Consider the following 21,893-nt stretch of genomic DNA (forward strand, 5'->3'; position numbering starts at 1 on the left):
TATTGAGGAATCATAAAAATGAGCAGTGGCAAAAAGAAACCCAAAACATTCATGGGACACCATCCTCCCCAAACCTGCTCTCATCACAAAGATATTTCGTCTTGCAAGCAAGATTCCCGAATTAACAATGGGGAGAAGTGCCAGAAGGAAAGGAAGCCAGAAAGGCGTCCTCTGCCAATCAAACTGACCCGGTCCCCCGAATGTCTGGCTGCCAGGAAAGCAGTAAGCAATGACAACCGCTACCCAGTGCGCCGCAGATTCCCGCTCAAGCTTTCCCTGGACTTTTCCTTCTCCTCTTCCCACAGCGGAGCCCCGCTCGCCCGTCCCTCCTCTGCGCCAAGGTGCGCAGCGCTGCGGGGTCTCGCAACGCAGGTGACCTCACACCCCGCGGCCCGGGTCCTGCCGTCCTCCCCCGGGGCCTGGCTGTCCGCCCCACCTTCCCGGACGAAGTCGCCCGGGGCCCGCAGTCCAAGCCGGACCTCATTGCTCGGGGGTGGGGGGGCGCAGCTAGGCCGTGCCCCCACCCTCCCTTCCCCAGCGCGAGCGGGTGGACTCCGCGCCCGCCGGGACCGGGGGCGGCGGGGGAGGGGAGGGGTGGCGCGGCCACCGTTACCGCGGTGGCTGCCGCGCCCCGACGCGCGCACGACTGGCCCTTACCGCAGCGGAGAGGGAGGCAGTGGGGAGGTGGCGCCCGGCCCGACGCGGGCGGGAAGGCGAAGGCCAGGGCGCAGGCGGCCGCAACAGCCGCGGGGGACCCCGGCGGGCGCCCACGACGAGGTGGGCTGCATGGGCGCCGCCATAGTGGGGACGCAGCGGCGGGCGGAGCGCGCGGCCGCGACCCGGGGACGACGCGACCACCAATCCCGCTCTCCGCCTCAGCGCCCTCGCCGGGGGTCGGGCATCCGCGGCCAATCGGGCCCCGGGAGCCGGGCGGGGCGCCGGGCTGACCAATACAGAGCTGCGCTGCGGGCAGCGGGCGAGCGCAAGCTCGCGGAGACCCAATAGACACGGGCACCCCCAGTTTCCCGACCCGCCCACCCCACCCTCGGCGGAGACCCAGGCTGCGGGCGGTGCGGAGCCGCGTCCGGCAGAGGCAGCCCGGCCTGCAGGTCAGCGGGGTCGCGTCGCCTCGGTTTCCCGGAGCAATTCTCCTCCCCCGGCTTCATGGCCGGGAGAAGGACATCTGATGCCCGCGGGCGTGACCCAGCTCCTCGGGAGCCTGTTTCCTCACAGGCGCGCGAAGGGCCTGCGGCCGCTCGGACGCAGATGCAGGCTGGCCACCGTCATTCCACAAGGGCCGCAGCTGCCGACGGGTGCCCGGCTGAGCGCCGCTGGTGGGCTCCCTGAGGCCCAAGGTTTGGCAGCCTCTACGGGCTGGGCGACCCTGCCCTATCCTGTGGCGTATAAGGAAACAGGGTTCCCTGCTGTATTGCCCATTTCAGTGTGGCAGAAAATGTTTTTAGTTCGCGCACAGGACCACTCGCCCTGCAGCTCCCGAGGTCCCAGCTCTCTCCCATCCTACGTCATTCCCTCCCCTGAACACCAACATATCCACCTGGGGCACCATTTGAAACGTTTACCACCACCGATGGGATGGACAGAAGGGAGAAGGTACTGTCAGGCTGCGATCCTTGGTTGCCAACCCAGAGATGCTACCTTAGGAAAGCAGGGCAGTTTGCCCTGACGAAAAGGCTTCCCTGGAATCCATCCTCTACAGCCTGGGCCTGACTGCACCGGCAGGCAATGAGGAAGAAGCCTGTTCTGTAGGATTTGAGCAAGTTTCATCCCCTCTTTTAAACTTCGGTTTCCCCAGAGTTATTACTTAAGCCAAAATCCGAAGTGCATATTTTCTAGAAAGGTCAGCTGCTAAGAGCTCTGCTGGGGTTAGACCAGGCACCTCAGCCCTGCAGGTCCTTCAGCAGGAATGGGGATGGAGATGGTGGGGTCGGTGAGAGGTAGGAGGGTCTGGGACCCTGCCAAGTCTAGATAAGTGTGTTCCTTCCCTTCAGAGATATGTGCTCCCGGGGCTCAACAATCCACTAAGACCGGTCCCACCTCATCTCCCAAGTGAATTGTTGGATGCTGGACAAATAATTCAGCTTCCCTCTCTTGGCCCCAGGAAGGAGTTGGCATAGAAAACTATCTTTGAAACCTGCGGCTTCTCCCTTCCCCCCAACAATCAACACCATGCAGCGACCACCTCCCAGGATATAAAGCATTGAGAACTGCTGAGCTGACCCAAGCCTCCCTAGCACCTAGACAGGCCATGAAACAAGTGCCTGGTTATCCAAGGGCCAGCTGGAGCAGCTCTGCTGTGCCCCCGAGTCTGGCTCGTAGTCACTGGCGCCTCCTTGCCCTGCTCCTGCTCCATCCTCAACCACCTATACCCCAGGAACCCACCAAAGGGACTGGATACTCCAAGGAAGTTTCTCACCAACTACAGGCAGCTCAAAGTAGCTTCAAGACCCCATTGGATCCCACTGGGGGCCGAGTCCCTTAAAACGGTGTTAGGCAGGTTCCACAATTTGCATGGAACACATGATATTAAGTTGGACCAGCTCGGTGAAGATAATCAAGTATAGCAGAAGTGAGAGACCAGGGACGCCTGGGTGGCTCAGTTGGTTAAGCGGCTGCCTTCGGCTCAGGTCATGATCCCAGCGTCCTGGGATCGAGTCCCGCATCGGGCTCCTTGCTCAGCAGGGAGCCTGCTTCTCCCTCTGCCCCTGCCTGCCACTCTGTCTGCCTGTGTTCACTCTCTCTGACAAATAAATAAAAAATAAAATCTTAAAAAAAAAAGAAGTGAGAGACCAAACCCTGTTTGTGAAAGTGGTCTGGTCCTCCCTTCCCTCCTTCCTATCCCTAAGGCAAAAGAAACAAAACAAGGTGCTCAGAGCCCCAAGTGCCTCTGCCTCCCATGTGTCTGTCACCTTGCCTGGTCTAGCACACAGCCACAGGACCAGACCTTGACAAGGAACCCATCGCTTTTAGGACAGCTTCCTGGGTCCCGCCTGAGTCTTCATAAAATACCTGGCCCTGGGGGCACCTGGGTGGCTCAGTCATTGAACGCCTGCCTTGGTTTCGGGTCATGATCCCAGGGTCCTGGGACTGAGCCCCGCATTGGGTTCCCTGATCAGTGGGGAGTCTGCTTCTCCCTCGCCCACTCACCCTGCATGTATTCCCTTTCATGCTGCCTTTCTGTCAAATAAATACATATTTTTTTTAAAAACCAACTAAAAAAAAAAAAACTTTAAAATACCTGGCCCTGCTCCAGGATTTATGACTAGATACACCCCCAGCCTGACCCTGGGCCACTCAGGCTCCTCGGGGCAGACACAACCAATCCTCTGCTCAACACATTTTATTGCTAAGGACAAGGTGATGCACCAGTTTTCAAAATAATTTGGTTTATAGCGTTCATACGTAACAAAAAACAGGGAAGTATTATAAATCTGATTCTTGTATACACAGGGTATAGGTGTGAAGCCCTCCAATCCTGGGCCCAGGCAAACAAATTCATGAGGAGCAAAAACCTGTTTAACCCCTTCAGTGTTGCCCTCCATTCCCACCCCCACCCCCAAATCAGCTCCCTCCCACCCCCAGACCAGGGACATGTCTAAACCTGCCCCTGGTCTCCAATGGCCCCAATTCATCTTAACCCTCCCAGCCCCTGCATGATTCCAATTTTCTGTTGACAGAATCACCCACCAGGCTCTGCCTGCTTCCATTGTTAAGAACCCCCTTCAGGGTGTTCCCCAGCCATACCCTCTAATACTATGCCACAGAGGCTCTGTGCCTAGCATGAACAGGCACACACCCATGTTACCCCCAGTCTTCTCCTCCAAGACAGGACGAAGAGGAGGCATTAACTCCGTGACATCTCGATACTGCAGCTTTGCCAGCACTCCCTTGAGGCAGTTCCAGGGACAGACAGATGCTACACACATCTCCAGCCAACCCCCAGGAGCCTTTACTCAGCTCAGCTGAGGGCAGAATTTCACATTTTGTTGCCCTGGACAGGCAAGGAAGAAAGTAAAGGCCAGGGGCTGGCAGAAGCTGGTCCAACCAAACACACACACACACACACACACACACACACACACACACACACACGTGCGCGCACGCACACATACACACACATAAATACAAAAGGGGGAGGGAGTAAGCACCAGCACCTCGGCCTCATGGGTGCAGGTGACTGTTAGGAAGCTAAGTCCTAGGCAACCAGCCCGGCCAGCGCAGTCGACCCCACTGTAGACCAGGGCCAGTGCAGCCCCGCGTTTCAGTGCTCAGCCCTTCAGTGGGGAGATAGGCGGCTGCTGCCACATGTCCAAGAAAGGCTGTCCTTTCACTACAGCGGAATGCGACGGGGAATGGGGGCGTGAGAGGATGATGGGGTCGGTTATTCCATTCCTTTTCGTTTTACAACTTCACTCGCAGAGACTTCAGAGTTCCAAGTGTCTGCCGTGCTGTGGAACCCCAGAGTGCTGTCGCCTTGATGGCTGGGCACCTGCTGGCCCCCAGAAGCACCTACTCCATGATGGCTCGGTATAGTGCAGGCTCGATGTAATCCTCCCGGTATCTTGAGTTGATCACTCGTTGCCGTTTCTTTTCCTGCTTAACCTCCTTCTCCGTGAAAATCTCATTGAAGCGCATGTCGGAGGCTACAGACTACAGAAGAATAAGCAAGCCAAATGAGCACTCTGTAGCCAACCACCCGGAGGAAAGAACAAAAGGACACACCCTTGCTTTGTTCGCTCCCTCCCAGACGGGAGCCAAGGGCACACAGAAAGCAGGCTTACCAGTCAATGGCATATAGAAAACACACTCAGCAATCAAGGGCACATAGAAAACATGCTCACCAATCAAGGGCATACAGAAAACACGCTCACCAGTCAAGGGTACACAGAAAACACACTCACCAGTCAAGTGCACAAAGAAAACAGGCTCACCAATCAAGGGTACACAGAAGGCACGCTCACCAGTCAAGGGTACACAGAAAGTATACTCACCAGTCAAGGGCACACAGAAAGTACACTCACCAGTCAAAGGCATACAGAAAGCACGCTCTCCACTCAAGGGCACACAGAAGGCACACTCACTAGTCAAGGGCACACAGAAAACATGCTCCCCAGTCAAGGGTACACAGAAGGCACACTCACCAGTCAAGGGCACACAGAAAACATGCTCACCAGTCAAGGGCACACAGAAAACAAACTCACCAGTCAAGGGCACAAGAAACATGCTCACCAGTCAAGGGCATACAGAAAGCACGCTCGCCAGTCAAGGGCACATAGAAAGCACGCTCACCGGTCAAGGGCACACAGCAGGCACACTCACCAATCTGGATTTGACCCTCTTGGGAAGCTCTTCATCCAGCGTGTACACGTCATCTCTCTTAACCACAAGCTGTGAGCCATCCTCAAACTCCACCTACCGAGGAAACAAAGACCTTTGGCTGTGATATCCCTGACTCCCTGGTCCGCTGTGCACAGTGGCAATTTCCTGCCATCACAGGAAGGATCCAGAACACTGAAAAAAGGACTACCAAAATGAAGCCACTTCTGGCAGACAGGACACAGGGCAGCCGCACACTCTGAAAGAGCTCCCTAGAGCTCTCCTCAGAGGAAACACTGAATCAATCAAGTATTCCCCAGCCCCCCCAAAAAAACCTTTGGCTACCTGGTACATCTGGATGGGGTGGGAGGCCACAAATTTGGCTCCGTAGACTTGGCCATCTGTCCATCTCACTTGGACCACTTCTCCTTCAGCGGGAGGACCCAACTGGAGACAGTCCTGACTCTGAGGGAACAGTAAGTGAGAAGAGTGAAAGGAAGATCCCTCATCACCATCTACTTAGGGAAGAAGGAACCAGGACAAATTCCTGCTCAGATGTCTGCCCAAGCAAGGCAGACTCTCACTGGGCTGAAAGATACAAGTTAAAGAGCTGCCTGCTGAGTCCAAGTCAGCCCCGTATCTCTACTCCTGACGCTCTGAGGTGACAGAAAAGGGCAGCCAGAATAAGCTTCCAGTAAACTTAATCAACATAGTGCCAAGATCAAGAATCCTTCTCACGTTCCTTTAACTGTCCTGCTAAACATCGGAGGACAAAGCTCTGCCCTGAAGAAATACTAGAATGAGGATTTCAGGGTATAAAAAACATTATTAGCCTCTTTCTCTGAGTTGACCTTTGCAGCTATGGTGTAAAAGCTCTAACAGGTAAAACTGCTTGTTCCTCAGCACAAGGCAGCAGCTGCAAGCATTAGCAGTTGTTACCGTATTCCTCACCACTGTGCGCTCATAATTTAGGGGGGAGGGAAAAAAAAGGAAAAATACCTGGTTTCACCTAACAATGTCTCTTGATGAAGCAGAAAAACTTGTTTTGTCAAACCTTAGTCCTTGAGTACATGTGAGCACTCAAAGGCGGACACTTTGGCTACCTGCTAAAGAACAATGGTTATCTTGAGGAAAAGCGCCGTGTAACTGACCCGTGAGCTGCTTTTTTCATGGAGCACTGGCTTTATTTGAAAAACTGGCTGACAAACTACAGTTATTCAGACTTGAGTACTGGCAGACATCCTCTTGAAAATGAATGAAATAAGCCTGTCACTTCAGGGAAAAGAAGTCATAGTACTGCCAATAATAAAACTTATGCTTTTAGAAAAATTAGAACTTCAGGGAAGTTGTATCACCACACTAAACTTGAAGCTTTGCCAAATTTAAAGATATTTCTGAGGGGCACCAGGTGGAGCATGCAACTCTTGATCTCGGAGTTGTGGATTCAAGCCCCATGTTGGGTATGGAGATTACTTTAAAAAAAAAATCATTTAAATAAATAAATTTATTTATGAGCAGTTATACTAATAAATGTGGTTTTTGATGCTGTATAATAAAAATTTAACATTTAGGGGTGCCTGGGTGGCTCAGTGGGTTAAAATCTCTGCCTTCGGCTCAAGTCGTGATCCCAGAGTCCTGGGATCAAGCCCCGCATCGGACTCTCTGCTCAGCGAGGAGCCTATTGCCTCCTCCTCCTCTCTCTCTCTCTGCCTGCCTCTCTGCCTACTTGTGATCTCTGTAAAATACATAAATAAAATCTTAAAAAAAAAATTGACATTTGGAAGATCTTCATAGTCTAATGCGTGAGTACTTTCCAAATACCCAATGTATGATGTTACAAAATTAGGCGTAAGTAAAGATTCATTCTCAGTGCAACATAAGCCAGTGGATTTTAATATAAGTTCACTGATCTACTTTCAGATTCCACCCTGCAACTAACTTTTAAGAAACCACTCCTCATTGACTTTTGGTGCAGTACCCAAAGAATAATCACAATGGTATGAAAGGCTATTAAAACACTCCTCCCCCTTCCATTTACTACTTTTACTACTTTTACTTTTACTACTATACTTTTAATCAAAACAATACATCACAACGGAATGAGTGAAGATACAACATTAAAGAGATTTGCAGAATCTGGGGTGCCTGGCTGGCTCAGCCAGTAGAGCACGAGACTCGATCTCAAGGTCATGAGTTTGAGCCCCATGTTGGGTGTAAAAATTACTTATAAATAAATAAAAATCTTAAAACAATAAGGAGATTTGCAGAATTGTAGAAAAATGGAATTCTTTCCTCTAATATTGCTTTAAAATGGTTATTTTTCAATTAAAAAACCCAGATTGTCTAAAGATTTTATTTATTTAAAAAAGATTTTATTTACTTATCTGACAGAGAAAGAGACAGCACAAGCAGAGGGAGCAGCAGAGGCAGAGGGAGAAGCAGGCTCCCCACTGAGCAAGAAGCCCAATGTGGGGCTTGATCCCAGCACCCTGGGATCATGACCTGAGCCAAAGGCAGATGCTTAACCAACTGAGCCACCCAGGCACCCCATTTAAAAAAAAAAAAAAAAGATTATTTTAAATCAGTTATCTCCATTTTAATTTCCAATAAACGCCAATAGACATTACCCACAAAAAAAAAAACCAAAAACAAAAACAAAAACAAATACAAAACCTGTGGGGTCCTCAGGTTTTAGCAGAGTCCTGAGATCACAGATTTGTAAATTAGAGATACCCCCACCGGCTTCTCAGAACTGGTATGAAAAGTGAGATAGACACCTGCCATGAAGCATTTAGTATAGGGCCTGGTAGACTAGAAAAGCTTGGTAAGTTACACCTATTCTACTGCCACAGATACTATTAACATCATCCTTACTGTGACTCAAGTCTACCTTGTAACTAATGAATGTGGTTTTAGCAACTAGGTTGCTAATGCAATATAAAGGTGGGAAATACCAGATTTGTTAAAGGCAGAAGTGGCTTCATCCCTCTACCTTGGTGTTCAGTCTAACATATGAAAAGGCAGAGTGAGGATAAGGGAAACTTGAACTAAGTCCTCAATACTGAGCCAGGAAACCTAGAAGTGTGGGTGTCCGGTGTCAATATCTTAAGCAGGCCAGGGATAGCTCCTAAGTAGTTCCTTCTTGGCCCAAAAGCCGTCACCTGTAAAGAACCAAACCAAGGGGCGCCTGGGTGGGTCAGTGAGTTAGGCCTCTGCCTTCGGCTCAGGTCATGATCTCAGGGTCCTGGTATCAAGCCCCACATCGGGATCTCTGCTCTGCAGGGAGCCTGCTCCCCCCTCTCTCTGCCTGACTCTCTGCCTACTTGTGATTTCTGTCAGATAAATAAAAAATAAAATCTTTAAAAAAAAAAAAAAAAAACAAATTCCATGTCTACTAAGAGGGCACAGACAGGAAAGAGAGTTGGCTAATTCTCCAAAATCACACAGCTACTGATAAGCAAACAAGCTGGTACTGGCCCCCTGGTCAGATTCCACTGCCTGCACTCTTGCACTGCCTTACAGCCCCTTGCAAGGGTGGCTTAGACTGAAGCAGCACGTTGCAAAGTACAGCAGAAAACAAGGATTCCTGTGAGCTTCTAGATGGAGCAGGGTAGCCCAGCAGCACACAATTTTCTTGGTGAGGAAAGACCAACACAAATGCTCCTTTCTGTTCAGGGAAAGACTGATGGAACTTCGGGCCTGGCTAGAAATGGCAGGCAGGCACACAGTCAGTCTGTCAGCCAGACCTAGAAACACCCCCATCCCAGACCACCCAAGCAGCTCCTCGCAGACATTACCACTATGTCCTCGGGATAGAGATTGTCGCTGAAGGAACCATCATCAAAGTTGACTTCATAGAAGGTCTCGGTGGTGAGCCTGACCACCTCACACTGGTAGAAGCGCCCATTCTTGTGCTTGCTAATGACCTTCTGGCCGGCGGTGATGCTCTGCAAGGCCCCCTTGGCACGCTGGGAAAAAAAGAGGCGGAGGTTACTCCCACATCCAGTTGACAGGACTGGAAAATGAGAACCAAGATCAATTGGTCTTTCTTTCCCAGGGAGAGATGAGCACGGAAATGAAAACGTAAAAAGGACTAAGGGTGTCAGGTGGACCCGGACTTTTCAGATACCCACACCTCTGCAGGGATGCTGCGAAAACACTAGCATCCTGTTCTCCTCCATAAATGCAACACCTCCTAAATTCCCAGTCCATACTGTCTCACACCGCCCGCCTAGTTCCCTTACCCCAGACTGTGTCCCAGAGGAGACCACTGTCACTTCCCTACTGCTGCCAGACATGGACCTACTCCTGCACCCACTCCTGCACACAGCTCAGACACAGCAGGGTGGACACTCCTCAGGAGACCCGAGCCCAGGGCCCCAGACACTGCTCCACGCTCATCTCAGCACGAGCTCTACCCTCAGGGCTACAGCACAACGGCCAAGGTCCCCCGGAGGTTCTCAACTGCATGTGACCGGGGACTCCCCACTTTAAGGGCCCTGCTGGCTCTTATTCTGAACTTGCCCTTGATGCAAATGGGATCCCAGAGCATCTGGTGGCCTCCTATCCAACCACTCCTCCCTGAGTTCCCCAAGCAATGTGCTCTGTCACGCTGGCGGCCTTGCTGACCCTCAGCATGTGTGCTGAACAGGCCCGCAGCTCAGTCTTAGCCCTGCGGGCCCCTCTACCAGAAATGCTGTTCCCCAGTCAGCTGCACACCGGCCCCCTCACATCCCAGTGTCAACCTATGGACACTGTGGCTTACTACGCCTCTTCCACTTCCCTTACCCTGCTATGTTTTCATTCACCACACTCCTCCCCATCAGATACACTGTACGTTTACACGTTTCTCCAAGTCTTTCGACTGCATGTAGCAGGACAGGCTCAGTTTTGCCTGGTTCACTGGAACACTCCCAGCACCTACACCGGAGCCTGACATGTGAGAGGCACTTAGTATTTGAAGAGTGAAAGAGTAAAAGAAATACTCAACGGTCCCCTCTTTTCTCACAGCACCAGGAGTCTACGGCTGCCAATTTAAGGATACGGAGAGCCGATGGCAATCCCCAAGTCACTGTCCTGCCTCCATAGCCAAACTCCTGCCCCCTGAACCGTCAGGGCTCAGCGCAGCCGCACCCACCGCTCCTCTAGTCTCTCCCTCACAAAGACTAGTTTTCTTGTTACTGAGCTCCTCACCCACCTGATTACCTCTTGTGCTCAGTGAAAGATCTTTATGAAAAAGAAGAATCCAGTCAGCCAATAAGGCCAATAAGGCCTCTGCCATGATGCCACATGGTAGTGACCGGTTTGCTCCTCCAGACCAGTGTCTCATGTCCTGCACTACCGTGTTCACTGTACTGCTAACAGGCTTTATCGTGGCCTCTCTTATTTGACTCTAACTCCCCCAATTACAGTCAGTCAGGCTCCTGACCGCAAGACCCCATGGCGACTCCGCAGCATGGGGCACCAATGAACATGACACCAGAGCTGCCCGCCCCAGAGCACACAGCCTCCCGATCCCTCTCCACCGGCTTCTGTCTGTACTTCCTCGGCTACTTTCACTGGCTTCTGCTCTGCCATCTGCTCCTCATATTAGGACTCTCCAGGGTCCAGTTTCTAACGGCAACTGGACTGAACTACCCTGTTAAAAACTGGTGAGATCCAAAACTTCACAGCTGCCTGCTGGTGGCTCCATCAGAATTCTCCAGAAATGACCCCAAAGTCAAAGGTCCTACCCTCTTTTTCCCCCTCTCCCCCTTTCCCTTGGAAGCCCTACTCTGAATCAGTTTTGGTCACAGTTAATAGCATCATATTTGTACTCTCCCCATCTTTCAGGAAAGTAATCGGAGCCCTTTTCAATTCACACTCCTTCACCCCTTTCCCCATGTTCCCCTCTTCAGGATGGTCAACAAACCGTCAATCCCACCCATCGTAGGACCCCGCGGTGAGATGTGACCCCAAAGCCCTACCTGGTGTGTTCCCACTACAGACCTCACTCCACTCCCAGACTAACCAGTCTCCCTGTCTCAAATTCTTATTCTTTGAGCCTTTGAATCCACTACCAGAGTAACTGTTAAGAAATACGGCTCAACAATGTCCACAATAGCCAAACTGTGGAAAGAACCTAGATGTCCATCAACAGACGAATGGATAAAGAAGATGTGGTATATATATACAATGGAATACTATGCAGCCATCAAAAGAAATGAAACCTTGCCATTTGCAACGACATGGATGGAACTAGAGGGTACTATGCTTAGCGAAATAAGTCAATCAGAGAAAGACAACTATCATATGATCTCTTTGATATGAGGAAGTGGAGATGTAATGTGGGGGGTTGGGGGAGGTAGGAAAAGAAAAAATGAAAAGATGGGATTGGGAGGGAAACAAACCATAAAAGACTCAATCTCAAAAAACAGACTGAGGGTTGCTGGGGGGAGGGGGGACGGGAGAGGGTGGTGGGGATATGGACATTGGGGAGGGTATGTGCTATGATGAGTGCTGTGAAATGTGTAAACCTGGCGATTCACAGACCTGTACCCCTAGGGATAAAAATACATTATATGCTTATTAAAAAAAAATACAGCTCAAAATCTTAATTTTTTAAAAGTTCTCATCTAGCAGAAGAGGACTCAAACTCCCAAAAAGGGCAGTCCAGGGCCTTACCCGCCAGCCCAGCCACATTCCCAGAACCAGTCTTACGTGTCTGTTTTCCTGAGACGTGTTCACTCTGCTTCTGAAGCCCTGAAAGCCCTCCCTCTCACAATTCCTACTTCTTTTTTTTTTTTTTTTTTTTAAGATTTTAGTTATTTATTTAACAGAGAGAGATCACAAGTAGGCAGAGAGGCAGGCAGAGAGCTGGGTGGGAGGCAGGTTCCCTGCTGAGCAGAGAGCCCAATGCAGGCTCGATCCCAGGACCCTGGGATCATGACCTGAGCCGAAGGCAGAGGCTTAACCCACTGAGGCACCCAGGTGCCCCAATTCCTACCTCCTGCTGAAGTCCCACTTCAATTGCCACCTTCTACCCAAACCCTCTCATAACTTGTCTAGCTGGAATGACACGTAATTTTCTCCAAGCTTCACTATTTAGAGAAGCACAAAAATCTCTACCGTACGCTCATTAATGGCTAAGTCCTCTGAGGTCTCTCCACCAGTTCACACTATCTGCCAAGCCCCCACTGTGTCCTGGACATGGTGTTAGGGAATAGGGGCGCTCCCATTAAGAAGCTAGGGCCCCTCGAGGAGGAGTGGCAAACAAGTACACAGATAATCACAAGGACTCAACCACAAGCAGTCTGGTGCCAGGCAGGGAGCAGAGATGGACCGGGGCCGCCTCTTTGTCCCTTCCTCACCGGCATTCTCCACAAGGCAGAACGCCAGAGAACATACTTGCCGACACAATTAATGGACAGCCTGCAGAGATAATGATCCTAGAGACGGGTAAGAGGATTGCAGACCAGCATCCTCCCTCACCTCCAGACTGGGGATCTTGTGCCGAAAGCAGGTAATGAAGACGACAAAAGGCCAGTCGTCGGGCTGCATCACCACCCCTGCAGCCTGGGCGCAGCTCACGTGGAAGGCGGTCGGGCAGCGGCCGTGAGAACACTGCACACAGCAGCCGGCGGTCCTTTTCCTCCGCTTCTTGCAGAAGACACATTTCTACAACATGAGGGAAGTAAGCCAGGGACTCTAGGAGCTACCAGTGCCATCTCCTCTGCCGTTCCCCAGCCCAGACGCACAGAGCCCAATGAGCAACCTTCCTCCCAAAACAAGAGGACACACACACCTCTTCCAAACTCCTATCTGAATACGTGTGTTCTCATGAAATAGTTTTAACCATATGGTGACTCAGAGACTCTGACCAAAACCAAGGGTAAAAGAGGAACACTGGGTCATGCGGAGGAAAGGATGCCCTCAGAACTGTTATGCTCTCCACCCAGAGATGTGTAAATGGGGCAATGACGGACAGAGTCCCCAAACCCATCTCCTCTTCCTTACCAGTTTGAAGCGGGGCAGGGGAATTTTGCTCACATCCACTGGACTTCTTTCGGCAATGTTGACAAACCTTGCTTCCAAAATTGCCACAGCACAAGACACGTGGACCCACCTGCCAAAAGGCAAAGGCTACATCAGCTACCTCTGGCTCCAAGGCCCTGTGGCCTCCTCATCAAATCTATCGAGTCAAGAGTGGATGGGCCTGCCCACAGTGCTCCGTCCCCAAACCAACATGGCCTCTTACTTCCACCTGCAAGGTCCCCGGGCCCAGGAAGGTAAGAACTAGGAGTGTCTCCACACTGAGTATGGGGATGGGTCTCCAGCAAACTGCCCTGGGTTAGCCTAGGGTTGTGCTTCTCACACCACAAATTCATTCCCAGTCTGCTGCGAAATGAGTACAACCATAGCTAATTGAGTGAGGCAGGTTTTGGGGAGTGAAAACAAATCTTGAGAGCTCTATAAAGACCTCTTTTACCACAGAAGCAGGGTGGTAATGTCTCAAAATGTCTCCCCATGCGCCCTGCCAGTAGCCATAGATCGCCCCTCTAGGCCTTTACCCAAACTCTTCCCCGGGGCTGAGATAACCTCTCCCTCTGCTCCCTTCATCCACAGCACCCTCACTCGTTAAGGTCTGGCCCAGGACCCACCTTCTCTGACAGGTCCGTTCAATGAACACCCTGGGAGAGTTACAGTTCTGGGCATTCTGAGAAACTGATGTGCACCATGATGAGAACCCCTGAAACCAGACCCGGTGGAAACCTACCACACAGAGCGGGGCTTCTGTGCAAGAGCCGGAGCAGACTGGTTGGGCGCGGCCCCACAAGGGCAGAACCAGAAATATACGTGGAAGGCGGGGGGCTCAAGCAGAGCCACTTCCACTCCAAGTAAGGAAGAACCTGCAACAGTGCTCTCTCACAACTATGAGGAACATGGTGGCCTTAAGAAACGGCAGCAAGTGCCTTTAAAGGCGTGGAAGTGGCAAACAGAAGAGCCGTCTACCTGGAACAGCACCAAGGGTGGGGAGGCTCTTGTGTTGCAGAAGGGCTCCAGCCCCACGGGACAGGAGCTGGAAGGAGGACACTCACGACCAGCTGCCCACTGACCTGTGGGCACCATACCCTACTCAGCCAAGCTTTTCCAGAGAAAGCCCTTCATCCACCTCACGCTTCTACCTCCGAATACGTAAGTGGAGACCAGGCACAAAGGGTCAGCTCAGTGAAAAGCTGCTGCCTGCCATCAACAATGCCCAGACTTCTGTGGATCGTACTCCACAGGAGGTGGGCAAGGCTGAGCTCTACTCCACATCCCGCTCTGCTCCCCAAGGACACGCACCCTCCTTCCGAGAGCAGGTCTGAGCCAAGGTGTGTGCCTGTGGACAAGTGCTCACAAGCCCCTGGCCACAGCCACCTCTACACCAGCCCCAGCTACGATAAAGTAACTGTCCTCACTTCCGGCCCCTGGAGCCTCTGTATCACCTGTGCAGGCTCTCCAAACCTCTGAGTCTGTCTGAGCTCCTTGCAAAGGAAGACATCACTTATATCTCCTCCTCAGAGGAGAAGCTAGATCGGAAAGGTCTAGGGCTGCTTGGCTCCCCTGGGCATCCCGTTTCTAAAATCAGTCTTGGTGATGCTATTCCAGCTCCAATGATGTGCTTCCCAAACCCTCCATTGGTCACAGTGACGAACAGCCACTGCCCTCCCAGTGCCTCTCTGCCCACTGCTCCAGAACAGAGCATCAGAGCCGCCACTCGGAAACTCACCTGTCATCATTGGCTCTCTGTAGGGCTCCCCCTCGTAATGAGCACAAACAGCAATCCTGCCAAGAAGGGAGGGGGAGGAAGGGGGGTTACCACCAAGTCATTAACATCCAATCTGCTCTCTCCTTGGCCTCCTTTGGGTAACTGCAGCCTCCACATAAGAAAGCGGCTTACCAGCATGTGGGGCCTCGCCTACACAGTCCATGTAAGCAGGACTCCCCTACAGGAAGACAGGGAGACCACCCGGGGCTAAAGTACACCAAGTATTCGCTTGACTCAACATAATCCTCTTCGCTATTACTGCTAATAATAACTGGAAGCAGTCACCAAGAACACTCTGCTCAAACTGCAGGCATTACAGGGCTCTGCTTGCCTCCTACATGGGGTACTGCTAGGTTCCGGGGCAGGGGCTGATGAGAAAGCTACCAAAAGAACCATGAGCCCCTTCTGATGGCCCAATCCAATAGCGAGATTCTTTGAAGGGGCTTATAGCTGGTCCTCAGGATCACCTCTACGGGGTCCAGACACAATGTAGCTGACAGCTTCCAGACCCCATTCATGGCCCACCACAGCTGGGCGGCAGCCACGCTGTCCTGGGGATTTATTCTGACAATCTGCCCTCTTTGCCATCACTGTGTACCAGGCACACTGTGCAGACTGCCGGAGACAGGAAGTCCACATGAAAAAGCCCGGCCCTGAGCAAAGCCAAGTGTCACAGGGAAGATGAAACAGTGTGGACCACTCACCTCCTCCAGGGCATTAGCTGAACACCGAGAACACATCCAGTCTTCAGAAGCCTTTGCAGGAGGGACCCCGTAACAACCTAACAAGGACACCAAGATGAGCAAATTAAACCCACAGGCCAGGGTGAGAATGTACACCTGCAACTCCTTTCCATACACTACCAGTGTGAAAGCTGCAGCCAAATCTTACAGAAAAACCCCTGAATTCTAGAGTCAGGGACCCAAGGGTTCACCCATACAGCTCTGTGGCCCAAAGTCTCAAAAAGGCAGAGACTGTGCATTGCCTGGTTTAAACACGTAGGGAGCAGCACAGACTAATCACCTCCTGGTATCTGAGGCCCAGTGAACAGCACAAGGTAGACCCCAAAGTCAGTGCAATTCCAAGTCCATCAGCAGCGAACTCCCCAACAACACAAGAGCAATCTGCTGTTGAGGGCCCGGGGAGGCCACTGGCAGGTTGGAGGGAGGCCAATATGGGGTGAGACCGGCACTGAGCAAGCCCAGGCGCCTGGGTCAGGTCTCAGGCGACAGGCGAGGCACTCACTGGCGTGGACGCGGACACTGCACTTCTTGCAGGAAACGAGAAGGCTGGTGCCGTCCTCCTCAAGGTAAGGGGTAGAAAGGTTGATGTCCGTGCTGCAGCCAGTGGAGGTGAAACACATTTCTGGAATCAATGGCTTGGTCCTCTGCTTCTGGACAGCTAGAGCTGAAGTGTTTCCACAGCTCTGACTAAGGCCTCCAAACTCAACCTAAGGAGAGAGAGCAAGTGCATCCCTCAGCGAACACGGGCCTGTGTTCCCAGCTTATACCTGCTCTGTCAGCAGAAAGCTGCCTCTCTTACTGGCAGGACTCTGGCTATGGCTCCCGGGTGCACAGCCATTATCCCAGAGCTGCTAATTGAAGTTACCTCTAATGACTCAAATTCAATTTCTCACAGCAGCATCAAACAGAGGCCCCTGGAGACAACTGAGAAAAGGGAGTGAGGTAAGAGGCAACTGGGATTTCCATCTTCCCAAATCAAGTGGTAATAAAACGCGCTGAGATGTTAGCAAGGTCGCTCTTGTGGGCTCCCCGATGTGCGGCACTGCATGGCTAGCCCCACCCAGGGACAAGACCCAGAGCAGACGCTCCTCGTGGACTAGAACAGATGTCCCCCCAGGGCCCACGGCAGCGAGTCACCTGAGCTGCAGCACCGCCACACGGCTGGACCCCCACCTGGGACTTCCGGATCGGGGTCCCTTCGGAATGAATGCTACGCCCACGTACTTCCTTTGGCAAACAGCCTGACTGCCAGGATCTGCCAGCTCTACAACCATTCCAAGGACAGGGCCCTAAATATGTCAACCCGAAGCACAGGCCCCTCCTGAAGCTCTGAGACCCACGCAGTGAGGGTCTGCTGATAGGACCACCAGGCCACTCGCCTGTCTCAGAGGCAGAGGCACATACAGTTCTTCAGTCTTGCATTTTTGTCAATGGAAAAGCACAGCCAGTTACTAATCCAAAATATGTCAGTGTGACGTCCCAGTCTTTGACAAGCGTCAATCTGGGGCCACGCCAGGCTCAGTGCAGCCAGGCCTCCACAACCACCAGAGGACTGCTTCTCCACCTCCCTCCCCGCCCCCCTCACCCCGGTTCCTTCTGACTATTGCCCGTGTCCACTGTGGCAACGGCAAGAGGAAGACAACACTGCGGATCCGGCAGACTGCAGGAACGAAATGCAGTGCTCCGGACTGGCCAGGACGAAAAACCGCCTGGAAGGAACAAACACCGACCAGAGTGGTAAGAGAAGAACAGATTCCTCTGCGAACAGTGTGAATGCCACAGGATGGCCACAGGGCATCCCACAGAGGCTAAGCCACACCTCCCCATCCCCCCACCCCCACCACCTCCCTACCCCTCTACCCCACAACCCCGCTCTTCAGCAAACCGTTCTCCAGTGAAAACCCACATTGCTGGACTATCTGCCTGGAGAAGCCTGACCAGGACAGAGATGAGGCAGAGAGCACTAAAAGAACAGGCTCTCCCAAGACAACCAGTGACAAGCTCTGTGTACCCACAGTTAAACAAGGCTTCCCTCTGGACTGCTGGGCCTGAGTACACAGAGAGGATAAAGGGGGCATACCTGATGGTAGGTCTGAAAGATCATACAGACTGCGCAGTGAGGGGCCTGCTGGGCCATGGTCTCATTGAACTCCTTCTCGGCCTCAAAGTTCGGAGGTCGGTTCTGCCATAGTTGACTCAGGGGCTTGGCCCAGGCCTCTGTCTCCTCAGCCTCCTCCTCCGGGGTCAGCTGTTCGGATGACTCTAGAGCAGGAAGCAGAGCACGGGTCAGCACCAGCCCCACACATCAGCAGCTCTGCCTAGAGAGACAATGAGTTCACTGGATTCTTGGTCCCAGGTCTGGCCAAACCTCAGATCCTACAGGTCTGATAAAGGCAAAGGGCAGAAGTGATTTCCAAGACTCTTTCAATACTCGAAAGATACTGCAGACAGTCCTGCCTGTGCCGCCTTCTCTGGTTAAGCTTTATACCCGAGTTCAGCCCACTCTCCTTTCCCATGGCAGCTGCCAGCGTTCAAATCCTATGCCCAAAAGCAGCATGGTGAAACACAGTCTTGCCAGAAACCATGTTACTTGCTGCCTCCAATATGCCAGCATGTTGAGTCCCTACCTTTTAAGAGTTTCCTCTACAGTTGCACTGAAGGGAAATAAGGAACAAAAATAACAAAGAAATGGCAAGGCTTCCATGTTTTTACACCATTTGCCTTGGTCAGAACTTTCCAGCTCTCTCAGGAAAGGTCTGTGGGGTATCTGCCTTTTCTGGACAGGGATCCCCAACCATCCTGGCTCTGCTCGGAGGATGAGAGTAGACTGCGACCACGACAAACCCTCTTTCCCAGCCAAAGGATGTAGCAGTTTGAGTCTAGACCAAGGCCTAGCACACAATGGCCCACAGAACAAATGCGATCCACTTGGGGAACTAAGAATTATTTTTCTATCGTTAAAAGATTAAGGGAAAGAAAGAAAGAAGAGTATGTGACAGAAGGTGAAAAGCCTGAAATATTTACTATGTGGTCTTTCCCAGACCTCTAGTCTGTATGACAAATCTGTATCTCTTCATTACTCCAGCCAGCAGAGCACATGATTCATCGGGCCTCAGCACTGCCTGAGGAAGGAAAATCCTCTCTGGGTGCCACCTTACCAAAAGAAAGAGACACACTGCTGAACAGAAAACAAAAAACTGTGCTCGCAAAACAAGATGGAAGGGATAAAAGTGCACACTCTCCAGTTCCCCTTAAATCAGTAAGATGGGCAGAGCTCACCAGATTCCAACAGAAGCAAGGTCAAGGAGGTAGGAAAACACTGTAACTCTAAGATTATGGGTCAATGAAGACAGTCTTTGGTAAAAAGAACCACAAATATGGAAATAAACTAATCCACAGTGTTTTTCCAGATGCTCCCCCAAGTGAGGCAAGTACAAGAGGTTACATTTGGGATGTCCTTCTTTGGCAAATGAGTCCAAAAAAAGGTCCAAGTAAGCAGCACCTGACAGGAGACCAGCTCTGTGCCAGCCACACCACATGACGCCCTTCATGGGATCACTGTATCATGCCATGTGTGGGCATTAGGAATCCCCAACTACAACCCCTCCAGTGATCCCACTGCTTCCAAGATAGAACGGCTCTGAAGCAGCCCTGTACAGATCTATGCAGAGCAGCCCAAGGAACACTCTGGTATGTACCTGCACTAACTGCCCACGTACTTGTTCATTTCTGGCAACTCTGGCTCAGTGTACAAAGTTACCTACTCGGCCTTCATAGTCACGTTGACTCATTTAATGAGACCTGGCAGGCGCCATGTATGACCTCAGTGAAGTACACTGTAACGTCGTGAGGCCACTACAGACAACTAAAATCAGTCCCTATGAGCCCCATCGACCAGCCCCAGCCAGGAACCACGGTGCTGACACCAAAGCAGGTATTTTCCCTACCCTGGCCAAAACAAGAGTGACCAAGATAGAATGGAAGAAACAGAAACAGCCTCCCAATCACAAGAGAAAAACGAACACAGCGACGTGCTCTGTTTACAAAACCACAAGTGGCCAAAAATCACCCCACTTAGATGTTAAATGAAACTTGCAGGAATTTTACCGTTTACACATACAAAACATCACTGAGATGTGCAAATAAGACGTATGTATTTCATGAGTATTTATGCCTCCATTAAAAAAAAATGGGTAGGGGTGCCTGGGTGGCTCAGTGGGTTAAGCCTCTGCCTTCGGCTCAGGTCATGATCCCAGGGTCCTGGGATCGAGCCCCACATCGGACTCTCTGCTCAGCAGGGAGCCTGCTTCCTCCTCTCTCTCTGCCTGCCTCTCTGCCTACTTGTGATCTCTGTCAAGTAAATAAATAAAATCTTTAAAAAAAAAATGGGTAAGGGGTGTGGGGCACATGCTAGACTAAGAGAGACTAAAGAAACAAAGCTTTGTGATGGGACTGGGAGGGAGACAAACCATAAGAGACTCTTAATCTCACAAAACAAACTGAGGGTTGTGGCGGCGGGGTGGGGGGGTGGTTAGGGAGAGGATGGTTGGGTTATGGACGTTGGGGAAGGTATGTGCTATGGTGAGTGCTGTGAAGTGTGTAAACCTGGCGAATCACAGACCTGTGATTAGACCTGGGGCTAATAATACTTTATATGTTAATTTAAAAAAATTAAATAAAACCTTTAAAGAAACAAAGCTTTGAAATGGGTGACCCTGGTTTGGTTTATACTGGTTTAAAGGGAAAAAGCTATAAAACACATTTTTGAGGTAAGCAGGGAAAAATTAAAACAGGCTGAAGATGGGAGAAGATGGGAGAATCCGCTGCCGGATACGGGAGTTTTCATTCCTCCAACTTCTCCGCACTTGAAACTGATCATAAAGAGCGGGAGGCCGTATGTTACGATCTCAACTACGTTATTATAAAAAGACATACATGGATACAATCCAGTATTTGACTAGAAAAATCAGGAAGAGTAACATACTGAAACATGCAAGTGGTCACCTTTGCACAGTAATTCTGTTCACTTTATAACTTTGTTTGTTTTTCCAATTGTCTACGACCTGTATTTAGAGCCTCTACAGCACTGGGGCTGGAAATCCTGAAGCTAGGCTGCTGCTACCCGGAGAACCCAAGCCCCATCTGGGCCAGAGCAAGAGCACAGAAGACTTCCTAAGGCTCTGACTCAAGGTCTGGCCTTGAATCTCAAGAGACTTTCCCCACCTGCTTATCACAATCCTACCACCGAGGGAAACAGCAGAGGTGGGCACCAGCATCAGATCAGAAAGGGAATGTGGGGCTTGCTTATGGAGCAGAGAGGCTGGTCAGACTCTGGATCTTCTCAGCCAGCCACTGGTGCCAGGAAGGATGGGGCAGGGTAAGAAAGGGCCCAGCATTAGTCAATTTTAACAAGGGACCTGCCAGAGACTCACCACGCACGCTCACATTCCTGGAACTCTGAGCTCCAGGCCGCATAAAAGCACGCTGAGCTGATGGCAACAACCCTGAGCTCCGGTGACAGATGAAGTTCCCAGTTCCACCCCGATCCCTGCCTTTCCCCTTCTGTCTCCGTCACAGGCCCCTCTTCCTGCCCTCCCTCCTAGCCCAGCCTCTGCCCTCTCCCCGGCAGCCTCACATACTCCAGGTAAAGGCATCGAACAGACAGTAGCTACACTTGGTCAGCACAGCATAACACAGTTGTCCCATGTCAACTACACTTCAAGTAAAAAAAAAAAAAGAAAGTTTTATAAAAATTTTTAATATTTATTTGAGAGAAAGCAAGCACAGGGGTTGGGGGCAGAGGGAGAGCAAAAGGAAAGCAATCTCAAGCAGACCCCGCTGAGTGCAGGGCCTGGCGCAAGGCTCTACCCTATGACCCCTGAGATCATGATCTGAGCTGAAATCAAGAGTCAGACACTTAACCAACTGAGCCATCCAGGTGCCCCATTCTGAATAATTTTTTTTAAAAAGGTATCACCTCTGCTTGGCCCCAAGTCCATATCCTCCACAGACACTGAACAAAGGTT

The 21,893-nt window shown here is 51.4% G+C and overlaps 2 protein-coding genes across 7 annotated transcripts in view; both read right to left on the bottom strand.

The window, feature by feature from the left end:
* The window catches only part of ST3GAL3 (ST3 beta-galactoside alpha-2,3-sialyltransferase 3), a 186,059-nt gene extending 185,173 nt beyond the window's left edge, over nt 1–886 (bottom strand). Inside the window, exon 1 of one of the 5 annotated variants that reach the window (XM_080801259.1) lies at nt 658–807. The gene's annotated coding sequence lies outside the window, so the exon portion shown is untranslated. Of the gene's footprint in view, nt 1–657 lie in introns of all 5 variants that reach the window. The other 4 variants (XM_080801260.1, XM_080801258.1, XM_080801261.1 and 1 more) reach the window with 4 other exon arrangements.
* Nucleotides 887–3,342: 2,456 nt separating this feature from the next.
* KDM4A (lysine demethylase 4A) overlaps nt 3,343–21,893 on the bottom strand; it is a 46,366-nt gene continuing 27,815 nt past the window's right edge. For both annotated transcript variants that reach the window (XM_080800301.1, XM_080800302.1), the window contains exons 13-22: nt 17,948–18,129; nt 16,370–16,574; nt 15,829–15,905; nt 15,086–15,141; nt 13,330–13,438; nt 12,805–12,990; nt 9,132–9,302; nt 5,680–5,799; nt 5,338–5,430; nt 3,343–4,668 (exon numbers count right to left, since the gene is read on the bottom strand). In XM_080800301.1, coding sequence (XP_080656427.1) covers nt 4,528–4,668; nt 5,338–5,430; nt 5,680–5,799; nt 9,132–9,302; nt 12,805–12,990; nt 13,330–13,438; nt 15,086–15,141; nt 15,829–15,905; nt 16,370–16,574; nt 17,948–18,129 — 1,340 coding nt within the window. In that variant the 3' untranslated portion in view covers nt 3,343–4,527. The remainder of the gene's footprint in view (nt 4,669–5,337; nt 5,431–5,679; nt 5,800–9,131; nt 9,303–12,804; nt 12,991–13,329; nt 13,439–15,085; nt 15,142–15,828; nt 15,906–16,369; nt 16,575–17,947; nt 18,130–21,893) is intronic.

Source organism: Martes martes, assembly GCF_963455335.1.
Source record: "Martes martes genome assembly, chromosome: 4".
Lineage (NCBI taxonomy): Eukaryota > Metazoa > Chordata > Mammalia > Carnivora > Mustelidae > Martes > Martes martes.